This window comes from Xenopus laevis, chromosome 7S (assembly GCF_017654675.1).
Source record: "Xenopus laevis strain J_2021 chromosome 7S, Xenopus_laevis_v10.1, whole genome shotgun sequence".
Taxonomy (NCBI): Eukaryota; Metazoa; Chordata; class Amphibia; order Anura; family Pipidae; genus Xenopus; species Xenopus laevis.
In genome coordinates, this window is record NC_054384.1 from 114,585 (window position 1) to 139,144 (window position 24,560).

General features: G+C 43.3%; 1 protein-coding gene across 1 annotated transcript; it reads left to right on the forward strand.

The window, feature by feature from the left end:
• Positions 1–376: 376 nt before the first annotated feature.
• Positions 377–23,560, forward strand: clcn1.S (chloride channel, voltage-sensitive 1 S homeolog). Its single transcript, XM_041570747.1, has 23 exons — positions 377–1,161; positions 3,498–3,630; positions 4,158–4,289; positions 4,741–4,869; positions 4,982–5,115; positions 6,764–6,841; positions 11,557–11,635; positions 12,168–12,293; positions 12,785–12,869; positions 13,054–13,155; positions 14,024–14,108; positions 14,441–14,584; positions 14,952–15,021; positions 15,383–15,493; positions 18,079–18,292; positions 18,613–18,746; positions 18,871–19,070; positions 19,300–19,372; positions 19,801–19,883; positions 21,529–21,564; positions 21,757–21,861; positions 21,939–22,025; positions 22,835–23,560. Exons 1-23 carry the CDS (start codon positions 961–963, stop codon positions 23,120–23,122), a joined length of 2,829 nt encoding a protein of 942 aa, XP_041426681.1. The 5' UTR covers positions 377–960; the 3' UTR covers positions 23,123–23,560.
• Positions 23,561–24,560: the final 1,000 nt, after the last annotated feature.

The following is a 24,560-nucleotide window of genomic DNA, read 5'->3' on the forward strand; positions in this document are numbered from 1 at the left end:
ACTGGGGAGCCCCTGTATCTGTCTCACACTGCCCTCACTCACTGGGGAACCCCTGTATCTGTCTCACACTGCCCTCACTCACTGGGGAGCCCCTGTATCTGCCTCACACTGCCCTCACTCACTGGGGAACCCCTGTATCTGTCTCACACTGCCCTCACTCACTGGGGAACCCCTGTATCTGTCTCACACATTCAGTGATGAACTCCAACATCTGACACAGTCTCAGTATGTAGAAGCTGTATCTAACAGTCTCGCAGTGTCCTCACATCCCTAGCAGTCTCAGACTCAGTTTGATCTGTTTGTCCTTTTACTATTCATGCCAAGCCCCTCTTTCTAACACCCTGGTCTGACTTGCACCCCGTGATCCTTCTCTGCTGTTGCACCCCTCACTCATCTGTCTTTCCCTACACTTCTTGTCTGTCCGTCACTTATGATTGTCTCTTTTCATCTGTTGCACCCCCAGTACCCTTAGTCTCGCTCCCCTCCTAACTCTCTCACTTTCTTGCCCTGGTGTCACTGTCCCTATGTGACTGTCACTTCCCTCACCCACACGTCTCTGGCTCCTTGACTGTTATTTAATATCTCAGGTTTTGCAAGTAGTCACGTGCTGGTCTATATATATCCCCATCTCCATATACCTGTACTTGAACCTTCGCCAGATGTCTCTAGTGGAGCCCACAAGGGACAGACTGTCCATGGAGTGCACAGGACTGTCAGTGTGAGACAGCTGCAGGAGTTCTAGACAGTAAGAGGCTGTTGGGGGCAGAGAGGCAACTAACCAGTATTGAGACATCAGTTGGAAAGTGACGGCTGGAATTTAGAGGCCAATTCTAAAAAGCAAAAGAGAGGTCAACTCTGGGTGGCTGGAAAGAGACAGCCATAAAATAGGGTGAGAGCGAGTGGACTGAATTCCTATGAGGGAATAGGGACAGTAAGGAGGAATGATTGACAGGCAGAGGGATGAGCAAAGATAGGAGCATATCTCACATGGAGCACCCCAAGGCAAATGAAGGCAATGAGCGGACGTCAGGCTGGTGGGGAGATGATCCTCAGTACCAATATATGCAACTGCGAGATTGTTCCAGCTATGGGATCCCCAGCGAGACATCACCCCCTCCTCTACAGGAAACTCTGGAGCAGCAGCCCCTATCTCAAATACAGGTAGGGCCTATGCCAATCTGTTGGGGTTAGGAAAGGGAGGTAGTCAAAACTTCAGACCCAGGTGTAAACTGGGAATCTTCCTGGGGCTATTGATAGACTACTGGTGTTACTGGGGGAGAGTAGAGTGGGGAGGGGATGCACCACTGGGGTACACAATGAGAAATTGGAGGGGCTAAAGGAGACTGGGTACAGGAACACATTGATGGATTAAAAGATCACGGGCCTCCATTTCCATTAATAGGTCCAGCACTAGGACCAAAAACCTGCTCAGATTCGTAAGATCCTATAGTGTACCTCAGCCCCCTCAAGCACTCATTATACAAAGTGAGGTGCAAGGTGTAGCATGCAACAGGATCCCCTATACACTGCACCATGTCCCTCCAAAGTGGCCCCTCAATGTCTCCAAATTGTGCAACTGAATTGTCTGGCACCAAATCTTCTGCTGATCTGCAGTGAATTCTGGGTGTAACACGACTAGGGGTGCTCACATTTCTGTCCTGTCTCTACTTGCTTTGCACGGGGGAATGTATTTCCTGGTACTCGTATGACTGTCTCTACTTCCTTTGCACGGGGGAGTGCATTTCTGTCCCATTTAGCCCCCAACACTACTCTAAATATTCACAGGCTCATTTAGCCCAATACCGTACATGTGACTACTCAGAGGGCCCAAGAGGTGGCTAATAATAACTTGCTGATTAGGATGATTGTTCAGGGAAATCAGTACTGATTATTAGGCTGGTACTTACCTGTCTGGGGCTGAACATGAGACCTGGCCGGACTGTTCCCTGGTGCTGAGTGCAGACTCATTAAATAGACATAAGTTTCATTATAAGGTAAATAGAGTGAAAGGTGAGTGTGACGTGCGGAGCTGCTGTACACAGGTGATGTAGGGCAGGTGCTACTCACTTTCATTAACTTGCAGGTCTCTGAGATTAAAGGTGAGATTCACCTCACAAACAAGAATTTCCATTGGGTTTGGGTCAAAGGCTTGTTCCTGCCTTTAGGGGGATACGCTTTATCAGTCGGGGGGTGAAATATATTTCTTATTTATTGTGGTTCTAGGTCATAAGTTCCAGGAGGTTCCAGGTAATAAGCAAAGATACTAATCGGTTAGTATAGGTACCATTGCTGGTTCAATACAGCAGTTGCTGATTCAATTTCTTTTTTTTTTTAAGATCGAGTGTGCTTCATTACTTGTGTCACTTTGGTCCCCAAAAACTCCATTATCCAAACAAAGGGAGCAGGGATAAAAAGAATTCTCCTGAACCACCTTCTCCAGAAGGCTAAGGTGGAACCCTAAATCCCTGACCCCTCCTCTCAAAAGGCACCAACGGGGGCAAGGGTCTTCAGGCTCCCTTTGCCTCAAAGCTAGTGGAACCTCTTTGTCCTTCCCCCTCCAATTTGAAGAAATGAAGAGGACCAATCGACCTCCGAAGTGATCCCACTATTGTGCCGACTTGGGGCTGGTTTTAGTGGGAGAAGGAGCCTAATGGCCACACATCTTCTCCCTAGACTAGTGCAAACCCAGAGGCATTTCATTGATTCAGTGGAGGTGTTTGCATAGGGGAGCAGTTGCTATGGAATTATGGGAATAGTTGGATGAGTGTAGCACCAGCAACAGAAGGAGAGGGGTCTGCAGCAGACAGGTAGTTCTTGGTATCATTTGGTGGGATTTGAAACCAAATATCTGAATCAGCAATAGAGAACAGAACTTTAGAATTAAGTGGGATCTGACAAAATGATAGACTAGGGGCCATTGATAGACACCTACATTTATATACACCTACATCCAGCCTACACTGGCTAGAGCTAACCCTAATCCTAAACCTAACTCGAATACACCTACATTCAGCCTACACTAGAGACAAGTGACTGGAGCTAACCCCAACCCCAACCCTAGCCCCAATCCTAACCCCAACCTTAACCATAAGCCAAAGCCTAACTCCAAACCTAACTCCAACCCTAATCCTAATGCTAATCCCAACCTTAACCATAACCCCAAACCTAACTCCAACCCTAATCCTAATCCCAACCCTAACCCTGGACATCCTGGTCTATATGATAGAGTATGGAGGATCTTGGTAAATCTGCTCATACAGATGTTTGACTGGAGAGAGCATTAAATATATATATGAAAAAAAAAAAAAAAAAAAAAAAAAATATATATATATATATATATATATATATATAGTGCCAGCAAGTGTTTTCCATTCACTTATAACAAACAGAGGTCTCAAGGCAAGAGTTTACAATCTAAAGAAGAGACGAGCAGATGTAGAACAGGGGGATATATGTGAGTGTGCGTTTCTAACTGTCTGTACCTGGTACCTTCACAGACGTACGGACACTACACGGAGGAGCTCTCCCAATTTGCACGGAAAGAAGCAGTGAAGTTACTGCAGGAAAAGCAGCAAGTGGAACCCCCCAAACCCACTGATGTCCATAAGGAATGTTACTCCAAGTGCCACAGTAAGTGCAGCCCCCGGCCCTACAATGTTGTGTGTTTGTTGTGTTGCGACTACAGAGCAATTGTAGCACAGATAAAACCTCTGCTTCCTCTCAAATTTATATGTACAGAGAGATGAGACTTCATGTACAGAAAAATCTTAATTTAAATGATTTATAGGGACCAGCAGTAAAAGCTACAGTTCAGCACATTCCTCTCCCACATTATGGCTCGCTATTTCTCTGCATAACCTGAAGGCATGAAGTGCAATGAATTGGTCCAATTAATATTCATCTGCCTACAGGACTATTGGGGGGTTGGTGGAATAAAACAATGTGCTTTTGAGGGGTAATCCAATGAATGATGATATTGTTATAATAATCTGGTGGGGCCCCTTGTGCCACTTCTTAGAGAGAAACTCCAATGTCCTCCAAAAGATCCACAGATGATGGTGGTTTATACAGACTGATGCCAGTGGGGGCATCTGAGCCAAATGTCTGGATTCAGCCGGTTCCCTCTCTTTGTTTCACCCCCTGATATCTTGTTGCAGGATTTATCCACCGGCTGAAACAATACATCATAAAGAAGCTTGCAGAAGACTGGATTTTCCTGGTTCTGTTGGGCTTTATGATGGCGATAGTCAGCTGGTGTATGGACTATGCCAGTTCCAAAAGTCTGCAGGGTAACGGCATTCACTTTCACACTGGGATTTGCCCTTCTGTCCAACCCCAGAGTCCAACAGTACCCCCTGCACTGTATCCTCTGCTTCTAGGGATAGAAATAGGGTGCGGCTTCATAGAAAGGGGGTGGCCTCTACAGATGTGGGCGGGGTAATGTGGATCTGGGCATGGTTAGTTGGAGCAGGGCAATGGGAAAGTTGGGGGTATGATAGGGAACGGCAGCTTTGCCTCATCATTGTCTGTAAGTGGCCCTGGGCAGGCCGGACTGGCAATCTGTGGGTCCCATAGAAAGTCAGTATTTAGTGGGCTGGTGGGCTGTTTGGGCATCAGTGTGGGCTCATTTAGCCTCTGTGTACCTGAAATGCCAAGGCCTGTTTTAATTCTCAGTCCAGACCTGGATTATGATGTTACATTATTTCCAGGGATTCTGATACTTATTTCCATGTCTCACAGCCTACAGGTGGATGTACGAGTCCCTCTCTCCAAACGTCTGGATCCAGTATCTGGCCTGGGTCTCTTATCCTCTCATCCTCATTCTCTTTGCTGCAGTGTTTTGCCACATTGTATCTCCGCAGGCCATAGGTAATGTAATTGGCTGTGCTCTATAGACCCCCTGGCCGGTGGGCTGTGTATGTCACTTGAATGTCACTTATTAGCCTCAGCGTAGTCATTAGCCCTGTGCTGCTGTTGGCAGGTTCTGGAATCCCCGAGCTAAAAGTGATACTTCGCGGGGTGGTGCTGAAGGAGTATTTGACCCTAAAAGCATTTGTTGCCAAGGTGATTGGTCTGACAGCCTCATTGGGCAGTGGGATGCCCTTGGGTAAGGAGGTAAGGAACTAACAGCACCCTCTATAGTGCACTCATAATGATGTTAAATAGCTAATTAATGTGCAGAAACATCAGACAAGTAAAATCTCCTGTAAAGGTATTATGAGGAAAGACAAGTTGGAATTGGTTTCACTGGAGAAGAGACATTTAAGGGGGATATGATCCCTATATATAAATATATAAGGGGGATAGGATCACTATATATAAATATATAAGGGGATATGATCACTATATATAAATATATAAGGGGGATAGGATCACTATATATAAATATATAAGGGGGATATGATCACTATATATAAATATATAGGGGATATGATCACTATATATAAATATATAAGGGGATATGATCACTATATATAAATATATAAGGGGATATGATCACTATATATAAATATATAAGGGGATATGATCACTATATATAAATATATAAGGGGGATATGATCACTATATATAAATATATAAGGGGATATGATCACTATATATAAATATATAAGGGGATATGATCACTATATATAAATATATAAGGGATATGATCACTATATATAAATATATAAGGGGATATGATCACTATATATAAATATATAAGGGGATATGATCACTATATATAAATATATAAGGGGATATGATCACTATATATAAATATATAAGGGATATATGATCACTATATATAAATATATAAGGGGATATGATCACTATATATAAATATATAAGGGGATATGATCACTATATATAAATATATAAGGGGATATGATCACTATATATAAATATATAAGGGGGATATGATCACTATATATAAATGTATAAGGGGATATGATCACTATATATATAAATATATAAGGGGGATAGGATCACTATATATAAATATATAAGGGGATATGATCACTATATACAAATATTTAAGGGGATATGGTCACTATATATAAATATATAAGGGGGATATGATCACTATATATAAATGTATAAGGGGATATGATCACTATATATATAAATATATAAGGGGGATAGGATCACTATATATAAATATATAAGGGGATATGATCACTATATACAAATATTTAAGGGGATATGATCACTATATATATATATATAAATATATAAGGGGGATATGATCACTATATATAAATATATAAGGGACAGTAATGAAATAGAGAAAGTACAGAGAAGAGCGACTAAGCGCATAAAGGGAATGGAAGGGATCAATTATGGGTAAAGGCAAGTTGGGATTGGTTACACTGGAGGAGACAATTAAGGGGCATATGATCACTATATATAAATATATAAGGGGATATGATCACTATATATAAATATATAAGGGGGATATAATCACTATATATAAATATATAAGGGGGATATGATCACTATATATAAATATATAAGGGGGATATGATCACTATATATAAATATATAAGGGACAGTAATGAAATAGAGAAAGTACAGAGAAGAGCGACTAAGCTGATAAAGGGAATGGAAGGGATCAGTTATGGGGAAAGGTAAGTTGGGATTGGTTAAACTGGAGAAGAGACAGTTAAGAAGGACATGCCAGAATATTGTGCAGGTTCTGTAGAACTAGGTTTCTATGCTTCCAGCCTGTTGGTGCTACGGCACCCTTCGAATATTGGATAACAAATGTTGATTTTCATTTTAGGGTCCATTTGTCCACATTGCAAGTATCTGCTCAGTTGTCCTCAGCAAGTTCATGTCAGTGTTCTGTGGAGTGTACCAGGTAAGGAGCTGCCTTGGATGGACCCGCATTCACAACTCTTTCCTTTTCTCTGACTGGAGCGATGGTTCTAATTGGCTACAACTGGCTTTGGCTGCTGTTTCCTTTATGCAGGGGAGGGTCTTCTGTGAACTCATCCAATGGTGTCCTTTCTGCTGGGGGTGTGACTTTTATTGACCCACCCAGGAGGAAAAATTATGAATGCATTCATTATGTATGGGAACTTTATTTCCCCATGTTCTCTGCAGGAGGGCAGGGGTATATATCAAACCATTCATTATTGTCCTTACAATAAGGGACCCTAATTAACCCACCCATTACTGGGGTTTGTGTTTGCTACCTGTATTATTTAGATCTTTAAATCTGGGGTGGGGACTTCTACTACTGACTGCTCCATGGTGAAGTGATTAGTAATAATCCCTACCCCAGAGGAACAGAGGAGCAGAACCGTTACTAAGCCCCTTCTCCTTTCTGCTCCTCTGGATGAGTTTGCTAACAACCTTTACTAACCTGCTTAGCAATGTCCATTTTTCTCTTCACTAATCCGCTTTCCCTGCCCATTTCTCCAGGGGGAGGGCCCTTTACTTTACAGACAATCCCCTTATTGTGCTCCTGTGAGCAAGGAAACTTTCATTAACTCATGTTTGACTTCCTCCGCCTCTTCTCTCGAGATGATGTTTCTACTCAAACAGGGGGGATATAATGACCAAACAAACAAAAATATTCAATATGTTGTATTTTTCCTGCTACATTGTCTTGCCCACATTAAGTCCGCTTTACTAATTGCTTTTAATTGAATGAGATATTGTTTTGTAAATCATATTACTTCCTTTAATGGGAGATCCCAATGAACAAGACTGAAACCCATTTTGGGACCTCATCCATAGAGTAAAAGTCCCTGCACCCTTCCCAGTGCCATGGTCTCTAAACCACTGAGGCAGTTAGGTAGCCCATGTGGTAGTTGAGATGGTCAGTGCACTACGTGATCCCATGATGCACTGCATCGCACAGGCCCTAGCAATCCAGCATCACATACTAAAGACCCCTTGGTACCCACAGTGTTTCAGTAGAACTTTTCAAAGTGCAGCAGGTGTTCCAGGTCCAGCAAATTTCTGTTGGTCCAGCAGAATTTGATAAATTCTACAGCTCTAATACTGTAGTGATAACATTCACAGCCCTGTGTCTCTGCACTACATAACATACTTCTACTTTTCCCTCAAAATATTCCATTCCCCTAACACAACATTGTCAGTATTTATGTGTTACACTCCATGCCACACTAATAGTGCAGGGCCACACTCTAACCCTAACCCTAAAGAAAACTATTCACATCAACCCACCATCATCTGGAGCAGGAGAATGAGGGGTAGATAGAAGATCAGATCAGGGTGGAGCAGAAGGGTTGGTATAAAATGTAGCAGGAGAGTAAGGGAGTGTGAGCGAAATTAGGATGAATCAATGGAAGACTGGAGTGAAAGTTAGAACAACGCTCGAGCTGCAGAAGAACTGGAGTGGGTACAGGAAGAAGAGGAATTAAGAGAAAACCTGGTGTAGATGCTTAGTAGGAGGAACCTGAGACAAGAAGGCACAGTTAGAGGGCTGCTGAGAGAACAGTTGGACATCTGGCTGGAAAATGGACCAGCAGGAACCATAAGAGAGATGGCACTGGAAGTAGAAATAGGAGAAATCAGAGGGAAAACTTGGGTGGAAAGTAACAGTATGGGGCAAGGAAGGTGAATGTTAACTGGAAATGTAACAAGTAGATGACAGGAAAGTGAAAGGAATAACAGAATGTGGCAAGAGAAGACATTAGAAGAAGGACAGATTTAAGGAGTGGGTGGGTGTGAAATATCAAATAGTAAACATCTAATAAGATGGAGCAGGGAAAGACTGAGGTGTATGTTACAACAGCAAGATGGGGGAAGTGGAACAAGGATGGACAAAAGGGGTGATTATAGTTCTAAATAGTATAAAAAGAAGGGGTATGGGGTGAGATTTGGAAGATCAAGGTGGAGAAGAGGACCTGTAGGTAAGGGGAAAAGGGGCAGATTAATTACACAGCTGGGATAAAATGGAGTGAAAGCTGGGACATAATGGAACAAGAGGAACCCAGGGGAAGATGGGAAAAGATGAGGTAGGAGTAACTTTAAGAATGATGGAGAATGATGAAGCAGAAGGCACTGTGGGGAAGAGCAGAAACATGATGAAGAGAAAGGAACAGTGTAGTGGAAGATGGAACATGCAGAAAGAACTTTAAGGAGATTGGTGGAACATGATGAGCAGGAGACCCTGTAGGGCAGGTTAGCCTGGTCAGTAATGACAAGACAGAAGCCTGGTCAAGTTCAGCACAGGTCAGCAGGCTGACAGCAGCCACCCAATAGTCTCATAACAATGTGGTTACTAAGTGACAATCAGACAACTGTAAGCTTAATGTCCTACAGCTGTGGGACAATGTCTGTTCTAGTGATGAGTGAGCCCCCCTCGCACTCTGGGGCATGTCCTGCTTGCCAGATGATTGAGTTGTTTGGGTTCACAATGGGAATTGGGCAATGCTAATGTACTGTATGGCTACAATAGGCTCCTCACAGGTACTCATGTTGGGGAGGTGATTTCTCTGTTACTTTAAGACTTTTGAACTTTCAGTAGGAGAGAGGAGAGCACTCTGACGCAGATTAACTGCTTGTGATTAATATTTATTTAAGATGCTATACACAACATGTTTCGGGCTGTAATTGCCCTTTCTCAAGTGTCTTGAGAAAGGGCAATTACAGCCCGAAACATGTTGTGTATAGCAGCTTAAATAAATAATAATCACAAGCAGTTAATCTGCGTCAGAGTGCTTTCCTCTCTCCTACTGAAAGTTCAATTGTTTGGGATGTTCGGTACATCTGTTCGGGAGGATTGATGCATTCATTCATCAGGTGCTAATTGGCAGAGCGCGGATTCCCTACTTCCACTACTTTAAGACTTTGTAATTCTCATTCACTATCATAGGGCAGATTTGCCCATACAGTAACCCATAGAGACCCATTGGCCATTAGCCTTCAACACTTCATTATTATGGGATATTTCCATGAGAAGATTGGCACAGGCTGTATGTTATTAAACTGTAGACGGTGTTTGTGTCTGAACATTTATGTTGCCCTCCCCACTGTATAAATCCCTATATATACATGTATATAACACCCCACTTAGGATCCTTTCCGGATTCTGGAACTGTTACCCGCTGCCTGCGCTGTTGGGGTTGGATGCTGCTTTGCTGCGCCCATGGGAGGCAAGTGCTGATCCCTCTGTGTTAACCTTAATGCCATTTCTGTTTCTGTGTCCTTCATTGTTGTTTCACTTACTTACCCAAGAGAGGGGCGCAGGGAGCTACAAACAGGCAGTGGTGGGAGCAGAATCCCTTTCAAGTTAACCACAAGAAATGGCTCATAAGTAACTTTCCCTGGCAACAGACAGCATATCCCTGGGGCATGGAAACTACTTACCTGTAGTTGGGAACTTATAGAGGTTGGAAGATTCTCCCAGGGTTTAGGAATATTCTCACTGGTAACTGAGACCTGATCATGGGAAACTGAAACCCTTTTGGGAATATTGACCTTCTCTGTGACATTAAACTTTCCACCGGGAGTTGGATCCTTCTAATGGGAAGTGGGAACGGTGATAATGGGATTCAGAACTTTCTTTACTTGGAGCTGGAAGAAGTTATAATGGGAGGTGGAACCTTTGGTTCTTTCTCATAGGACTGGAAACCTTCTCAATGGGAATGGAGCAATGTAGCCTTCTCTCAATCATCTGGGTTTTTCTCACCCAGAGGTACCAGCATCTCCATGTATTAGATTCACCTTGTTACCAAAACTGCGCAAATTTCTGCTCTTGTTGCCCCTGCAAATACTAGACATGTAGCTCTCTTGCCCCTCTCCCACTATCTAATAATATGTTTGACCTTTTGATTTTTTCATGAGTTTCTTTAAGCCAATCTCATACTAATTTTCCCATTCTGCTACTTCACCATGGTCCTCTCTTGTGTACAGCGTATGGCCTCTTCTGCCCTAAAAGAGGATTCCTTAGTATCATACTTGTGGTTCTGTGCCTCATACTAGTTACATCTCTCTCACTATCTGTCACTTCTGCTTGTCTCACAGTGTCTGTCTTTTCACATGCACTTTTTCGGCCCTGTTTGTGCTTCTGTCTGTTTATTTGGAACATTTCCCTATATCTTGCCTTTGACATTTCTACTTCTCTTTCTCTCTGGGTGAATATTTCATCTTCTGTTTTGTGGTGCCTCTCTTCATGGTGGCCTTACTCTCGTCTGCTGGCATGGTTCCTCTCTCGTCCACCTTCTCCTGCCTGGTGGTGTGATATCTCCATGGTGGTCCCATTCTCTCCTGGTGGTGTGGTGTCTCTCTCAATGGTCATCTTACTCTCTCCTGATGGTGTGGTGTCTCTATCTCAATGGTGGCCTTACTGTTCTTGGTGTTGTGGTGACTTTCTTGCTGGTGGTGATACTCCCTCCTGGTGGCTTGGTGTATCTCTCCATGGTGGTGGTGTCACTATCCCTGGTGGTGCCCCTCTTGATGGTGATGGTGTTATTCTTTCCTGGCTGTTATGGGCCACTTTCCATGGTGCCATGGTTAACCCCTGGCTATATCTGACTGTCTTCCTGATGGTGCTTCTCTCCTGGTTGTGTCATGTGTCCTCCCACCATCTCTCAGTAGCAAGCATATTATTACACAGACGTTCTCACAGTGGGATGTGCTGTTGGTGTTGGATGCTGCTTCGGAACCCCCCTGGGAGGCAAGTGATAGGCTATAGAATTCTCAAAACTGAGAAAATTATTGCATTCAAAGAGGTCAACTAATTCCATATCACCAGAAGGGTGACAGGACAGTACTATTGTTCCTGGATTATAAAGTACAGGGAGACAGAAGGGAATCCAGGACTGGATCACCATGGATTAAGATGGCCTGTCTGTATGGACTAGTAATAAGAACAATCTGGACAAAAGGCAGCAACAAAATGTTGATACCCAATAAGGGGCAATAGTTTAGAAGACTTGAGACTAGTGTGGAGGAAGGTTAAATAGGAGCAGTTCTTACACAATATGGGTAAGGGGCTAATAATTTCAGAAGCACAGGCAGCTGAGCTGGTGACACAGTGTAAGAGAGGAACATACACGATAGGGAAGATCATTAGATTTGGGGGACACAGTGTAGGGAGGTTCTAGTCACAGCTGAGAATTGAAGGAAGAAATAGGTAGGTGCTCATAATTAATTGTGTGTCCTTAATGAATCTATGCTGTGTTTTCCTGCCCTTCCATCTCCTACAGGTGTTTTGTTTAGTATTGAGGTGACCTCTTCCTATTTTGCGGTGAGGAACTACTGGCGGGGTTTCTTCGCTGCCACTTTCAGTGCCTTCATGTTCAGAGTATTTGCCGTGTGGAACAAGGACGCTGGTGGGTACATTTTTTACATGATTAACCAAGGGTGCAGTTTAGGGGGGGAGTTTACAGGAAAAGTAGCCTGTCCTTAAAGTACATTTTTGACATGTACACCCCAACAATATTGTCTTGACCCCAGAAATGTGATGTAAAACCATCTAAATTCTCCTTTCTGTAAATTCGTGTTCACCTTATAATGACTATAGCTAGGCCTCTTGTATTCCTGCCTCCCTTCCTCCAACTATTCACCTTATATTGACTCTAGCTAGGCCTCTTTAATGCCACCACTTTTTTGCAACCATTCACCAGGTAATGACTATAATAATTTATATTGACAATAGCTAGGCCTGATTGCTATAATGACATCTTTAGACTATAATGACTATATAGGTGTGCATCAAACAATGCAAGTCATTCCCGCTCCAACTATTTGTGTTATAGTCTCTGTAGGTAAGTCCCACCTAATTCTAGACATATATACCTAGTGCTTTTTCCTTCTCTTTCAGTTACTATTACAGCTCTCTTTCGTACCAACTTCCGCATGGAGTTTCCCTTTGACCTCCAGGAACTCCCGGCCTTTGCTGTAATTGGGTAAGATGTGCTCATATCAATATAGGGCCAGCTGGTTATCTAGAGCCCCTTTAGTGTTGTCTGCAGTTCTTTCATTTGGCTGGATTTAATGGCATGAGGAAAAAGTATCTCCTAGTTCAGCTTTTAATTTCACTATAGACTTAAGTGATGCTGTAAGAGTAAGAGAATTATTTTTCCGTTACAGAATCTGCTCCGGATTCCTTGGTGCTTTTTTTGTGTTTATGAATCGGCAGGTGGTGGAAGGGATCCGCCGGAACCAGACCCTGAGCAGCTTCCTCAGCCGCTAGTAAGTGAGACTCTTTGGACCTCTACATATTGGCATCAATGGGCCAGTTGTTCTGATCATTGGCTGGAATATGTTTGTCATAACTTCTTGTTCAGTTGAACAGAAACTGCTTCTGGGTTTAAATCCAAAAGGGATAAAACATATTCAGCATTGCCACCAGGTAATATTAATTATACAGTAATTTGGCCCAACTTCTGAGCAACTGGCAGGCGCTAGTTTTTATGATCTGCACCAAAATTTGAGCAATGACCAACCTAATAATGAGTTTCTGGGAAGGAAAAACCACTGTGTGGCAAATTGATGGTGGTTGATTGGCCTATAATATTTATTGAAAGGCACAAGCAAAACATTTCACACCTGAGCAAGGGACTTCCCTCAAAGGGTTGTACCTTTTCAATTTCAATAAATTTGTAGATCAGGAGCCCAAACATCAGTCTGTATGTTCCAACGCTCTATATTGAATGAGAGTTTGACTTTATTAAAAGGAATTAGTTTGGTGAGTGTGGTCTTTTACAAATGTGCTAAATCATTTCTTTTCCTTGGAATATACAGCAGAGCACAACATGACTTACTCTCTAGTTGTACAGAAGGTTTAGCTCAGACACAGGAGAAGGTACATAGGCATTGGGATCATGATGGAATAGACCCTTGGGTACTTGCATAACTCAGTTTAGTCAGGTCATGACTATGTGTGTTTTTTCAGCCTCACTTAGTGAGTAAAAATGAAATGACTGTCAATGAGATTTTTTAAAATTCCATACCACAGTTTTTGTTTTGTGCTTAAAATTCCATGAAATGAAATGATCCTTTTGTAACAAGAAGTTGCTTAATTTCTCTTTCTTTTTCATATTTTGTGTCTCTACTGCAGTCGTTTCATTTATCCTGCAGCCATTACCTTCAGTATCGCGACTCTCACCTTCCCTCCAGGCTTTGGGCAGTATATGGCTGGAGCGGTAAGTGCCCCCCGCAACTCCCCAGGAATCATTCCTAGAACCATCAAACTGCCTCATTTCCGCACTTTGATCTATTGTCCCAGCCATTTCCCTATTCTCTTTCTAAAGGGGCAGTAAGTAGGAAGAGGCACTTTCAGCCGGTACATAAGTCATGATCTACCTGCCACATGAACTTAACCTGAACTTATTTAATAGGGGAACATGTTTCAATGCCAGATTCCATGTTTGTCTTTATTTCACCACAGCTTTGGAACTGGAACCTACAACTGCCCTTTATGTTTCTCCTGTCCTCATACCTATAATTTTCTTGGCTTTTTCTCACTGCCCCACAGCTCATGCCAAGGGAAAGTATCAGTGTCCTGTTTGATAACCACACGTGGACAAAATATACAGGGGACCCCTTATTGCTCGGTCGTTCCGCTGCTTTCGTCTACCCAAATGTTTTTATCACTCTGCCACTCTTCTTCGTCATGAAGGTAAGTCACCCACCTGCCCATCAGATCAGACCTGTGAGCAGATCAGACCTGTAGCTTTGGCCTGAGGCAGATCAGGGTGATTGTGCCCTTTGTGCTTTAAGTGGGCCTATGACTTTTATAGGAACGTGGCTGATCTCAATGTTACTGGTGGCACCTTTATAATGAACTGGGCATACCGTGCTGAGAGCTGTCAATGCAGGGAAAGAAATACAGATGGAACATGGAAGGGATAGGACTGGGCAATATGGATTGTAGGACCAGGACCAGGCAGAATAAATGAGAATGAGAACCATATGTAACATACAGAGAAATCAAATGTAACAGCTTTTCCCAATCAAGCTCAATGCTCTTGTGTTTCCCTTTCTAGTTCCTGATGTCAGTCATTGCAACTACAATGCCAATACCATGTGGCACCTTCATGCCAGTCTTTGTGCTTGGTAAGAGACTGGTGGGCAAGATGAATGGGTCTGCCATTAGAAAAATCCAGTAGGCCACTGTGTGTAGGGGGAAGGGGGTATCATTTTTATTTCATTATTAATGCCAATCCAAAATGTACCCTTTCCTGACAAAGATTGGTGCAGATGTCCCACATCTTTTACATCAACAACCTGCACTATACAAACATGTCTGCTCTTTCTGCAGGACTGTGTATTAGTCCCTAACCCTAATACTAATACTTTCTCCTGGCATTGGGATTTCAAGGGTTTTGAAGGGTACTGGATTTTATGTTGTGCCAGATTTTATAAGAAAGACTCCGTTGATGACAAATAGAGGCTGAAAATTTTCTTTGTTCCACAGGGGCAGCCTTTGGTAGGTTAATTGGTGAGCTAATGGCATATCTCTTCCCCAATGGGATTCTTTTTGATGGGATTGTGTACAAGATCGTACCTGGAGGCTACGCAGTGATTGGTAATTGTCTTTCCACTGGTCCACTTGCTGGGAACCCTTCTGCTCCCTAATTGGGACTTACAATATTCTAACAATATCTAACTCTTCTACCTGAGAGATGCAACATGATCCTATCTAACCTTTCTTCCTACTGGTTCTACTTTAGGAGCTGGGGCTTTATCCCATCCAACCCTTCTTTCTTATGGCTTTTCCCTAGGAGATCCAGCTTGATTCCATCTAACCCTTTTTTTTATTGGTTGTTCCCTCAAATATGCAGCTTTAGCCCATCTAACCCCTTCTTCCTACTGGCTGTTCCCTATGATATGCAGCTTGAGCCCATCTAAACATTCCTCATATTGGTTGTTCCCTATGATATGCATCTTGAGCCCATCTAACCATTCTCCTTATTGGCTGTCCCCTAAAATATGCAACTTGATCCCATCTAAACCTTCTTCCTATTGGTTTTTCCCTAGAATATGCATCTTAAGCCCATCTAACCATTCTTCTAATTGGCTTTTACCTAGGACAGGGCTGTCCAACTGGCGGCCCGCGACCCCCCTTTATGTGGCCCTCCACATCAAAGTCTGCCTGCTGTGTCTACTTACCATCTGTAAAATATAAAAGGTATCACTACAGAGTTTAACTGGCCCCTGCATTGTTTAAACATCAAATTCAGACTAACCCCCTGTATTGTTCACACTTGTGACACCTCTATTGTTTATATCCTAAAGCCCCTGTACTGTTCTACCTGAGACCCCTCTATTGTTTATATCCTAAAGCCCCTGTACTGTTCTACCTGAGACCCCTCTATTGTTTCTATCCTAAAGCCCCTGTACTGTTCTACCTGAGACCCCTCTATTGTTTATATCCTAAAGCCCCTGTACTGTTCTACCTGAGACCCCTCTATTGTTTATATCCTAAAGCCCCTGTACTGTTCTACCTGAGACCCCTCTATTGTTTATATCCTAAAGCCCCTGTACTGTTCTACCTGAGACCCCTCTATTGTTTCTATCCTAAAGCCCCTGTACTGTTCTACCTGAGACCCAGACTGAAACTGCCACATTGTTCTCCTGTTCACACTTTATACAAAATGCTAATGGGGCCCCAGCACTGTGTCACTGTATGTAGTACATATTAGACTGAGAGCTTTCCCTGTCTCCTGCTCTCTTCTGTCTTCCCTCCCTGTGTGTCTCATACTTTTCCTGCTTTTTGCAACCTGTGTTTGCCATACTCTGCCTGACCTATGATCCCTATGGAACATAAGTCTGGTATTTGTTCTGGGGGTTTGTTAGCATTTGAAAATGATTGTTAGTTGCCCCTAAGTTGTTTAATCATATGCTGGGGTACTGTATTATACAAAGGGAGGAGGAGGCATATGGATTTAAGGGTATGTCTTAATATGACTTAACTTTTTTCATGAGTGGCATCCCTGCCGGTGCTGGGCCAAAGTAGTTTGGCCCCTAGGCAAGAGCTTCAATCAGTGCCCCCCTGTCCTGCATTACCATTTACCTCCTTACCATGATGGTTTTTAAATAAAGAAAGCAAGAAAATGTAAATTTATATTACTGCCCCCTGTACCTGTACCAGCAAGCCCAGTAGCCATCCATCATACTGCCCCCCATACCTGTGCCAGTAGCCATCCATTATACTGCCCCCCCATACCTGTACCAGCAAGCTCAGCAGCCATCCATCATACAGCCCTCCTGCAGCCATCATATTGCCCCCAATCTTTACCTGTGCCAGCAGCAGCCAAAATAAATCTGATCACATCATATTGCCCCCAAGTATTTATGTACCTGTGCCAGCGCCCAGCCCAGCAGCAACAGCAAATATATGGCCCCCAAATCTGTACGTGGCTGTGCCAGCAGGAAGCTTCACACTTTACAGTAATAGAAAGAAAGTCTTCAGTTCAGTGCAACTGTGCAAGTGTGAGAGCAGCGAGAGTCACACCAAGCAGCCCCCCAGCTCTCTGCCTCTCTCTGTCACCCAACACATCAGTGATGTCATAGACTCGTATACGCATGTCACGCTGCACTGGGGCACCGCACAGAAGGAGCTATTACTTGCTGGCAAGAGGGAGAAGGTGAAGGAGGGGGATTCCACCCGACTGAGTGACCATGATTACTGAAACAAATTATTAAATAAACGCTTGAAAAAAATTAAAATAAAAAACCCAATTAAACGTGCGCCCCTCAATGATGCCATCCTAGACAACCACCTACTCTGCCTACCCCTAGTTCCGGCCCTGATCCCTGCAGTGAGCACCAACCATCTGTTTTTTTGGTGTGCTATTAAAGTGGACATAGTCTTGCGGTAACATGGGTGTAGTTTAAAGTGGGTGTGGTCTAAAAACAGGGCGTGGCTAACATTGGCTTCCATTATTGGCCCTCCACCATGTTGATTAGAAAAATTCCAGCCCTCTGTACCATATAAGTTGGACAGCGCTGACCTAGGATATGCAGCTTGATCATATCTAACCCTTCTTCCTATTGGTTTTTACCTAGGATATGCAGTTTGATCCTATCTAACCTTTCTTCATAGTAGTTGTTACCTAGGATATGCAGCTTGAGCCAAGCTAAGCCTTCTTTCTATTTGTTGTTCCCTAGGAGCTGCAGCTCTAACAGGGGCTGTCACACACACCGTATCCACAGCTGTGATCTGCTTTGAGCTGACTGGGCAGATTTCTCACATTCTTCCCATGCTGATCTCTGTCATTATGGCCAATGTTGTTGCCCAGAACCTTCAGCCAAGTTTATATGACTCCATCATCCAGACCAAGAGGTTGCCATACTTACCAGAACTCTCCTCGTGCCATGTTAGGTGAGACCTCCCATACCACTGCAAACATTTGCCTAATTACTGCTCAGCTAATCCATTGCCAAAGAGAAGCTTGAAGCACCTTCTAACATTAGTTCTGTTCTCCCCATGCTGAACCAACAAAAGGTATGTGCCACCAAACGTAGGTGGTCTCGCTGTACTGGACAGTATAATTGGGAAGCTGCCCATTCCAGCAACAAAATACCAGCAGGCCAACTGGATTGGTTCCAAAATGTCTTGGCTTATTTTGTGAATCTGGGTCCATCCTGGACTGTTATTGTTTCCATGTACTTAGTTTATGACTTTCTTCTCCTTTCCTCCAGTAAATATAACATCTTTGTAGAAGACATTATGGTCAGAGATCTCCATTACATCACATCATGCTGTACCTATGGAGACCTACTCAAGGTTCTGCAAAGCTGCACCCACAAAGCATTGCCCCTGGTTGAGTCAGCAGGTACAAGATTTAGGCAGTGTATAGTGTTGGTTTAGAAACCCACATCCTAGAATTACAGAACCCAGAACTGGCCCCAATCAGCAGTGTACAGTCATCCTGTCAACAGTGAAACTGTTTCTTGCAGAAAGTATGGTCCTTCTTGGCTCTGTAGAAAGGTCAGAGATCATTGCCCTGTTGGAGAGACTCCTCAGTCGAGAGAGAAGGGAGCACCTGGCCTCTCCACCATACAGAGGTCAAAGGCCTGCAGATGTAGCAGGAAAAAGAGACTCATTTAAATATGTAGATGAAGAGGAGACCACGGGTGAAGAGGAAGAGAAGAAAGAGGTGAGGAATGAAAAGCAGAGAATCATTTGAGAGGCAAGTAAGGCAATTAATGAACTTCCTTCATAGTTTGCAGTCATGATGGCTTGGGTCATAAGGTTCATCAGTGCCCCTGGGTGGTCAAGGGAAATCCTATAAATGAAATTTAGCAGCAGCCAGTGATCAAACACAGCAAGAAACCTTTGTTACAGAGGGGCACAATGTGATGCAAATTGTTTTCTTGTTTTTTAAGGCTATTGAGGAATGCAATGGTCCCATCTCCTCAAATAATTCAGTGGAGCCTCCAAGCCCCCCAGCACAGCCAGGTAACCCACATCACTAATGTCCTTTTGGAACCAAGAACATACTGATCAATCCTCCATAACAATCATGGCTGGACCCAAAGCAATAGAGAAATAGAAAATATACTCTGTGCAAATGCCAGATGAGGACATCAAGGCTCCCCATGGGCAGAATAATTGAACCCTTTTCCTATCAGCCCTTATTTGCTTTTGAGGGTAGATTTCAACTCTTCGGTAAGGTCCCCCTAAGAACTGGGTATTACCAGTGAGCAGAAGATGGTAGAAATAGCTTTCCATGTTGAGCATTGGAAACACCAGTAACCAAATGACCCAGTTTCAGGGTTCTTGCTGCAAAGATAAGTATCTCACCCCTTTACGCCGCCGTGTCAATTCCTTAACAATCTATTTATTATTCATTTGGGTTCATTTTCCAACTTTCTTTCTTTTCCCAGAAAGTTCTTGTGGAAGGTTTCGTGCAGCAATTCACAGATTCTTCTGCATCTCCGAGGCAACAAAACCACAAGACACACCACAGGTCAGAATAATATGAGGGTCTGCATAGAGATGATACAATAAAAGGGCAAATAAGTGTCTCGGACTACAATTATTGTGCAAACATGGCCTCAAGGTGAATGGGAATGGATTCTCTGCAGTGGGCTGAAAAACAATGCCCTGCAAGAATATGGGCCAATCGTTAGCTTGCCCTACTGTCTCCATCTTGCCTTACTGTCTCCATCTTGTCCTACTGTCTCCATCTTGTCCTATGGTCACAATCTTTTACTAAGGTCACCATCTTGTCCTACTGTGTCAATCTTGCCCTACTGTCTCCATCTTGTCCTACTGTCTCCATCTAACTCTACTATGTATAAAAATAGGGGTGTGGAAGCACTCTAAAGGCTAAGTAATAGTATATTTAAGTATAAAGGAAGTGCTAGTTTTAATGCACATTCCCTGGGCCCCTGTCTCAAAAGTAAGTTTACAAAACAGGGGTTTTTAGTTACAAAGTTATGATCATAAAGTTGAAAAGCCACCATACCACGTCAAGGTAAACCCCACATGGCGGTCCCTAACTTGTTTGCCTTTCGGCCATAGTATAAAAAGTCTTACTGCATAGTAGCATTCAGTGTAATCAGTGTCTGTTGAACCTTGGTTTCAGTGAAAAGGATCTATCCTCCCCCGCCAGTATGCGGCTTTTAAGGGAGAGGCATTGTCCAACCAACGCCCATTTTTAAAAGTATAGGGTTAAGGGGGGGTATGGGGTGCTATTAAAAACCACATGAAGCTCAGCCACAGCTTCTGGCAACAATACAATGTATAAAAATAGGGGTGTGGAAGCATAGGGGTGTGGAAGCTAAGTAATAGTATATTTAAGTATAAAGGAAGTGCTAGTTTTAATGCACATTCCCTGGGCCCCTGTCTCAAAAGTAAGTTTACAAAACAGGGGTTTTTAGTTACAAAGTTATGATCATAAAGTTGAAAAGCCACCATACCACGTCAAGCTAAACCCCACATGGCGGTCCCTAACTCTACTGTCTCCATCTAACCCTGCTGTCATTATCTGGCCCTACTGTCTCCATCTGGTTCTGCTGTCTCCATCATACCATATTGTCTCCAACTTAGCCTACTGTCTTCATCTTGCCATACTGTCTCCATCTTACCTTACTGTCCTTATCTTGTCCTACTCTCACCATCTTGCCTTAATGTCTCCATCTTGTCCTACTGTGTCCATCTTGCCCTACTGTTTCCATCTTGCCCTACTGTCTCCATATTGTCCTACTGTCGCTATCTTGTCCTACTGTCTCCATATTGCCCTACTGTCTCCATCTTGCCCTACTGTCTCCATCTTGTCCTACTGCGTCCATCTTGCCCTACTGTCTCCATATTGTCCTACTGTCTCTATCTTGTCCTACTGTCTTCATCTTCTCCTACTGTCTCTATCTTGTCCTACTGTCTCCATCTTGTCCTACTTCTGCATGTTGTCATACTGTCTGCATCTCGATTTTTCATTGTCATTACTAAAGTTACTGAGCCCAAAGATTTCATTTTAGAGTCCCAAGAAATTCAGAAAAAAAAATATTTAATGAACCTTCTGTCTGCCTTGTGTGCACCCCTCCCTCTACAAAAAGAAGAAATGCTCTGCAGCTTATAATATAAACGGCATAACTGTAGACTCTTTACAGGAATCAGAGCCTGAAGACATAATGACACCGGAAGAGGTAAGAAAAAAAGCCAAAGGTATTTAAATAAAGAGGTAAGAGTCCCCTGTCTTAGTAAATATTAGACCCATGGTTGTTAAATGAGCCCTACTAGTAAAAACAATGCTTTGGTATAAAATATATAAGAGGGGTGTGATACAGCAACAGGTACAAATGATATTGAAATTACATTGAAAGGCTTTGTGCTTCCAGATCACTGTGTGGGAGCAGCAGGAACTTTCTAAACGGGCTTCATTTGACAGCTGCTTGATTGACCCATCACCATTCCAGATTGTGGAGCGAACATCCCTTCATAAGGTAGGGAACCCTCCTGGAAGCAGCGCTAAGTGGCCTCCCAGCTATAATGATACTCACTGGCTGTCTCTTCTCTTCAGACTCACACTCTCTTCTCCCTCCTCGGACTGAGCCAGGCCTACATAACCCACGGGGGAAAACTCAGAGGAGTCATCGCTTTGAAAGAGGTGAGAGGGTTGAGACTAGTGCTCCCCTAAACTGTTCGACTGGAGCCAAAGGGGCCTAGATCAGTGGCTGGGGTGCCCAGCATTAAGCCCAGTTAAGGTAGCATTTGGGGTGAGCGCTAGTATCCTTACCTGAGTACCCCTGGAACTATAGCAGGGTGACTGTCTCTATATATCTGTCACCTTGTTATGAGCTAAGGGGGCCCAGCCTGAGGGTCAGTTAGGGGGAGATTTGGGGTGAGTGCTTATTTGTACCCTGGGTACCCCTGGAACTATAGCAGGGTGACACCCCAATGTTTCTATATATCTGTAACCTTGTTATGAGCTAAGGGGTCCAGCCTGAAGGCCAGTTGGTGTAGAGCACATTTTGGACAATGAAATGAGATGTTTGAACCCAAAAATTATGAAACACACCACACCTGGAGCCAGTGTCGGACTGGCCCACAGGGATACCAGGAAAAGCCCTGGTGGGCCAAGGTGTCAGGGGCCCCTCATGCTGCTAGACATTTGGCCCATTTCATGGCCAGTTCCTATTTCTATGAGAACAAAGAGGCTAAATAGATGGAATAATAGATTATAGTATGTAAAGAACAGAGACTAGGAGAATAGAGGTTGAGTGAGAGAATAATATTACTAAGAGTGGGCCCCTGGTCTGATTAATTGGTTGGCCCCTAGTCAAAGGTTTTTGGGTGGGCCCCTGGTGTCCCAGTCCGACACTGCCTGGAGCAACAGATATCATGTGTGACATTCTTGATATTTCATTTAGTGAAAGGAATTATTTATTTAAAAGTATTGCACTTTTTCTCTTCTAGCTGCAAAAGGCCATTGAAGGAACTGCACAAACAGGGGTTCGCCTGCGCCCTCCTTTAGCCAGTTTTCGGGATGGCAGGAGGTCAATGTCTCAGAAGAATTCCTACAGACCAGTCCCCAAGGCGCCACCTTCCCCTGACCCTTCTGTGTTGCCTGATGACCCCACAAACCTGGCGACACCAGACTCTGAGCTGGATGATCTCTCTGGTCAGGGTTCAGAGAACGTCTCCCAAATTCTCAAGGACTTCAAGGTCTCCAATGAGCACAGTGATGAAGATGCACCATTGTAGCCTTTGGAATTCTAATGATTTCAAGGATTTTGTGAAAGTTACTGCTTGACAACAAACTCCTGGTACCAAAGATACATTATTCACTGTTTACAATGCCCCCACTTCATGTGCCCATAAAGAATCTCATAGCTCTTCTCATCATGAAAATCAGCTGGATTTGACTGTAGGAGGAAATGTGGGCCCTAAAACAGTATTATTACCCTTAAGGGCCATCAGGAACAGTAGGGGCCTATACAAATTCCTTGATATCAGTAGTAACTGGAGATGGCAGAAGGGGGTATTTGGCAATTTTATGTGCAATTCAGCACCAACATTTTCTTAGAAACACAAAAGTCTGGGGGTTTGTTGATTCCAGTCTTTGATAGATTACCCAACCTGCTGCCCATGGCGCTCCCTACAGTCCTTTCACTTTAACCCACTGATGGGTTTCAATATACATGATCATTTCTGGGGTTTTGGCCTCAACATGAGGTCAAAAAAGCATAAAGTCTTAATATGAATAAAGTGTAACGAAGAAGTGATTGGCTAGCTGTGCAGGGTGCATTATACACTCATGTCCTTAAATCATTTATGCTTATATTTTGTCTTATTCTTCTACTTAAATGCAGATCTGCTTCAGTTCCTTCTGTAATTGAATTAATTTGGTAAATCTAAGCTGCTTTGAGACAAATCCTGTATTTATTCATGTTTTATAATGTAACGTTGTTCATTGCTCAGATAATTATTGGTAGCTTAGCTGCCCCAGACTATACCTAAACCTTCTGCCCCTCACCCACACCCCATCTTCACATGCACATCACCTGAGGTTTGGCCTAGGCTTCCAATAGAATTCTGAGCAATAAGAATCAAGTGGAAGCAAAAGAGATTTAGCTTTGATCAGCAGAGCCAATTGGTTCACATTCAGTTGTGTTTCCAGTGAGTTTGGGCAGCTTGACTGCCCCTAAAGTCCAATTTTCGTGAGTACCTTGTGCCCTGTGCCCACCACTGATCATGTTTTGGAGCTGAGCCTTCTGTACCACTACACTGTGAGTCCTGTAACCTTGGCTCCTCTATTCGTTATACTTTGAAATGAATCACGAGGGACTTTTCCAGAGCCCCCAGTAACCAAAATAATCACATTTCCACTGGAGCCGCACTTTCAAACCTCTTTTTTTCACTGTTAACTTGCTTTGGAGATTTGTCTCTTCAATTTGTCTCCTCAATGGCTACTTTCCAACGCTCACTGGAATATTTATAGATTCTATATGATGTGTCTGTCTGTCTACTTACTATTAATGTCCATACATCTGAGTTTAGCCACACAGGTTACATTGTTTTTATATAATAAAGGACAATGATTCTGGTCTGTGTTTTAATACACCCAGTTCTGTCCCAAGTGTTTGAATTCCCTTTCCTGAAGCTTCTTTGTTTCTAATCTGTGTAAATTACAATTGGGGGA